A 4054-nucleotide genomic window follows, 5' to 3' on the forward strand; every position below is an offset into this window, starting at 1 on the left:
TTCTTGGGTATTACGTTTCTACGAGTATGCGCCATTACGACTTCCGAGGGTGGGAAATCCGGTCGTGACAGACTGCTTCCCCTACTGACCCAGTCAATTCCGTCCTCAACGTCATAACATAATCATTACCTATAGTATGTTTTTCACATTAAGAGTACCAAAAAAATATTGTACGAAAATAATCATGATATGTTATATTATACCAGATGCTTCTGAAGTCCAGATTGAACTTGAAATTGACTCTGGAGACTGTAATGAGAAAAGGATAGGTGAATATGTTGAGGAAATTTCAAGGAGATCGGAAATTTTGATGGGATGGGGGAAGAGAATGGGATGTATCAAAGTAGAGAGAGAAAGAAAATAGTGTAACTGATTAGCGTATTTAGTGGCTTATGGCTAGGAGGTAACCAAAATTAAATATTTTGCTATAAATCTTAAAAGGTATCTATAAATATAATTTTTTTTAAATGGTATTTAATTAAAATAAATAAGGTGTTAACCTTTGCTATAGGAGGTAAAAATTCCATAGCACGAGCTAACTAGTTTTTCGGACTGGTAATTGAAAAATAGTCAGTGTTTGCCAAAATTATTAAAAATAGTCACTATTTTGCTGCAACACGGAAAGTTCCAACATAATATAGTGGAGATTGGAGCACCTGTGTATGAACTTCCACATATTATGCTGGAACTCCGGCACACAGAAAGTTTCGACATAATATACTGGAGATTGGAGCACCTGTGTATGAACTTCTCCAACATATTATATTGGAACTCTAGTATATTATGCTAGCAGGGGCGTACGCAGGATTTTCCGTAAGCGGGTGTCGACATTTAAAGAAATAGATAAAAAACAAATATAGTAACAATATCATATTAAAAAAAGTACCTTACTACAGCTCTCCTCGACGAGTTTTCATATTTTGGAAGGTATTCATAATAGCCTCATTAGGAATAAGACTAAATACATCCTTTTCATAATAAGGCACCAAACAACTACTCAAAAACTCATCATCCATTCGACTCCGCAAATCAGTCTTAATCAACTTCATTGCCGAAAAAGCTCTTCTCAACTGTAGCAGTACAACTGGCAAAAGTAAAGCAAATTTTACAAGTTGAAAAATAAGAGGATAAGTCCCATGCTTCTTTGTCTCTACTAATTTCGTGGAAAGATTACCAAGTCCCTAAGATCTGAAAAACCTTTTATCATGATCTCGGACATCAACAATGTAATTCTGAAGCTGAAATCGAAGGTCGACCATAGAATATTTATCAAAATCATCAGGATATAACTCAGCTAATCTCAATATCTTTTCAATGTCAAAATTGGAAAAAGAGTCAGCTGGGTTCAAGCAAGCAACTCCAAGAAGCAAATCCGTTGTCACCTCATCAAAGCGACTATTGAGTTCTTGAAATTGCCAATCAATAATTCTATAAAATACCTTACACGCGTAGTGATGTGAAACAGTATACTCAGCAACCCTACGACGTGATCTTCCAGGGATAACATAGAGCTCGTCAAATTCAGGTATTGAAATATCATATTTCATACAGAATTTAGATACCTCATTAATAAGTGAATCCCAACCTTTCTTTCGCAGTTCTTGCAATTGATCCTTTGCCACTCCAACAAGTAACATAGCATTTACAATATCTTGCTCCTTCTTTTGAAAGGCTGCACTAAGCTCATTTTGTGATTGCTAAAATAGTACGCATTAAATATAACATGAAGACAATTTCAAATGTTAAACATGCTTTAAGATATCCCTTTGCCTTACATTTTTTCTTCAAAACGTGCATTAACAGCAATAGCATCAAGCACATCAATAATAGGCCAAACATAAGGATAAAATTATTAAAGGATTTGTAATGAGAACCCCATCGTGTATCACCAGCTCTAGCAAGACCCAATTCTTGATTCAAGCCCTTACCAGTTTCAAGCTCACCTTTACGTAATGCCTCTTCTATTCTTCTGCTTGAGATTCACGAAGTTCATCTCTACGCTTGAAAGAAAGCTCCCACCATATTCAATATATCAGAAACCAACAATAAGAGTTCTTGCACTTCATTACATCTTCTAGAAACCGCAACAAGAGTTAATTGAAGTTGATGAGCAAAACAATGAATAGAATGAGCACCTCTACTTTCTTTTTGCATTAAGATCTTAAGACATTTAAATCACCTTGCATATTGCTTGCTCCATCGTAGCATTGTCCATGTAATAAGATGGACTTAAAGAATGTTTAGTAAGTAAACTTACAATTTCATTCCTTAGCGACAAAGCAGTAGTATCACGAACATGAACAATGCCCATAAAGCGCTCCATCGCACTTCCCCTCCTAATCAACATAACGCAAACAATAGCCATTTGCTCCTTACATGATACATCGCGAGATTCATCAACTAATATTGAATAGGCTTTTTAAAATTAGGGTATGAAATAAGTAAAATCCAATGGATTTTATATTGTTTATAATTATCCTTTCCTACTCAAAAGGGGGAGAACGAGAGAGTTTAGTTTCTCTTTGTAGTTTGTCCTATACAAAATCAAAATTGTTACTGTTTTTGGTTAGAAAATCGGAATCGTTACAGTTTTTGGAAAAAAAGGAGAGTTTAATTTCTCTTTGTCCTATACAAAATCGGAATGCTACAGCTTTTGAATAAAAAGGACTACTATTTCTATTGCTCAAAGTGTAAAACGTTCGGAATGCAGTTGCTCGGAATCGAACCACAGACCATTTGCATAGATTATCGGCGCTAAACCATCAAACCAACTAACCCACTCTGATGAATCGTGTCATTTTATTTTATTTGTATCTAATTGTTTATTTTGCATAGTATCAATTATATATATATTTAATAAAAAATTTGGCGAAGCGGTGTCGTGGTAAATCCGCCCCTGTATGCTAGAACTCCAGTATATTATGCTGGAAGTTCATAGAAGAAAATTTCGAGCTCCAATATATATGCTGGAATATTTTCCGAATTTTGAATAGTGTTTTATTTCAAAATTATCTTTACATGAAAAGTAACTAAATTTCGATTACTTTTCAATCTATGGCTATTTTTCAGTTACCACATGTAAATCTGGTATTTTTTCGATTTCACCCTCAAGGGATTGGTTGAACAAATTGACAGTTGACAAAATCAGCCAAACAATGCTGAGATATCTACCAAATGAAAAACTGTTTCAGAACTTCACCCGGTGTGAAATTAGTTTAACCATCTAGCATAAACTTATCGATTTATCTTAATTTTACAGTTTATACCTGTTTCATGTTTAATTTTTGTAATTTCTTCAGTCTCAATACTGAATCTCCATTGTTTTAAATATAATATATATATATATATATATATTATATATATATATATATATATTAAAATCACGTAAATCTTTGCTTGATCTATATTTAACCATATTTTGGAATCATTTAATAGAACAATTGAGTACAAAATGAAAGCATTAAACATGGTGAACGAGACCCTTTAATTTGTCTTAAAGGGTAACATCTTATCCTGTTAAATGTTAATGTTTCAGATTCAACAACATAACCAGATTGCAACCATACGAAAACATAAAATGATATAAGAGCATAAAACTAGTTTATATTTTGTTGAGGCCTCGGAAACAATACTAATATTATATAAGTCTTTCCATTCACTTATTTGATATTGCATTTTCGAACCACCACATATCTTCTATCTATATAGAATAGGAGAAGCAAAAACACCAAATTAAAACAAATATCTTAATCACAAAAAGCCATGTGGCATTATTAAGACAAAATAAACTACTTTTCTAACTAACTTTTTTTTTGAATTTTAGATTTTGAATTAATTGGTTACACTACTTGAATTAATAAATATAGATATCTTATAATTATCAATAAAAAACGATATACAAAAAATATTCTACTCATTCAAATTAGAGTTTAAAATTATTTTACAATAAAAAAAACAAAAATGACAAAAAATAAAAAAACTACCAATTCAAATTGGAGAGTAATTTCTCCTAATATAGTTGTAGTAGTGTGTGTGTGTGTGTGTGTGTCTATTA

General features: G+C 32.5%; 1 protein-coding gene across 1 annotated transcript; it reads right to left on the minus strand.

Moving 5' to 3' along the window:
• Positions 1-1035: 1035 nt before the first annotated feature.
• Positions 1036-2365, minus strand: LOC109244700. The gene is made up of 3 exons (XM_019411833.1): positions 2258-2365; positions 1198-1697; positions 1036-1084 (listed from the first exon to the last, which is right to left on the minus strand). Exons 1-3 carry the CDS (start codon positions 2363-2365, stop codon positions 1036-1038), a joined length of 657 nt encoding a protein of 218 aa, XP_019267378.1.
• Positions 2366-4054: the final 1689 nt, after the last annotated feature.

This window comes from Nicotiana attenuata, unplaced genomic scaffold (assembly GCF_001879085.1).
Source record: "Nicotiana attenuata strain UT unplaced genomic scaffold, NIATTr2, whole genome shotgun sequence".
Taxonomy (NCBI): Eukaryota; Viridiplantae; Streptophyta; class Magnoliopsida; order Solanales; family Solanaceae; genus Nicotiana; species Nicotiana attenuata.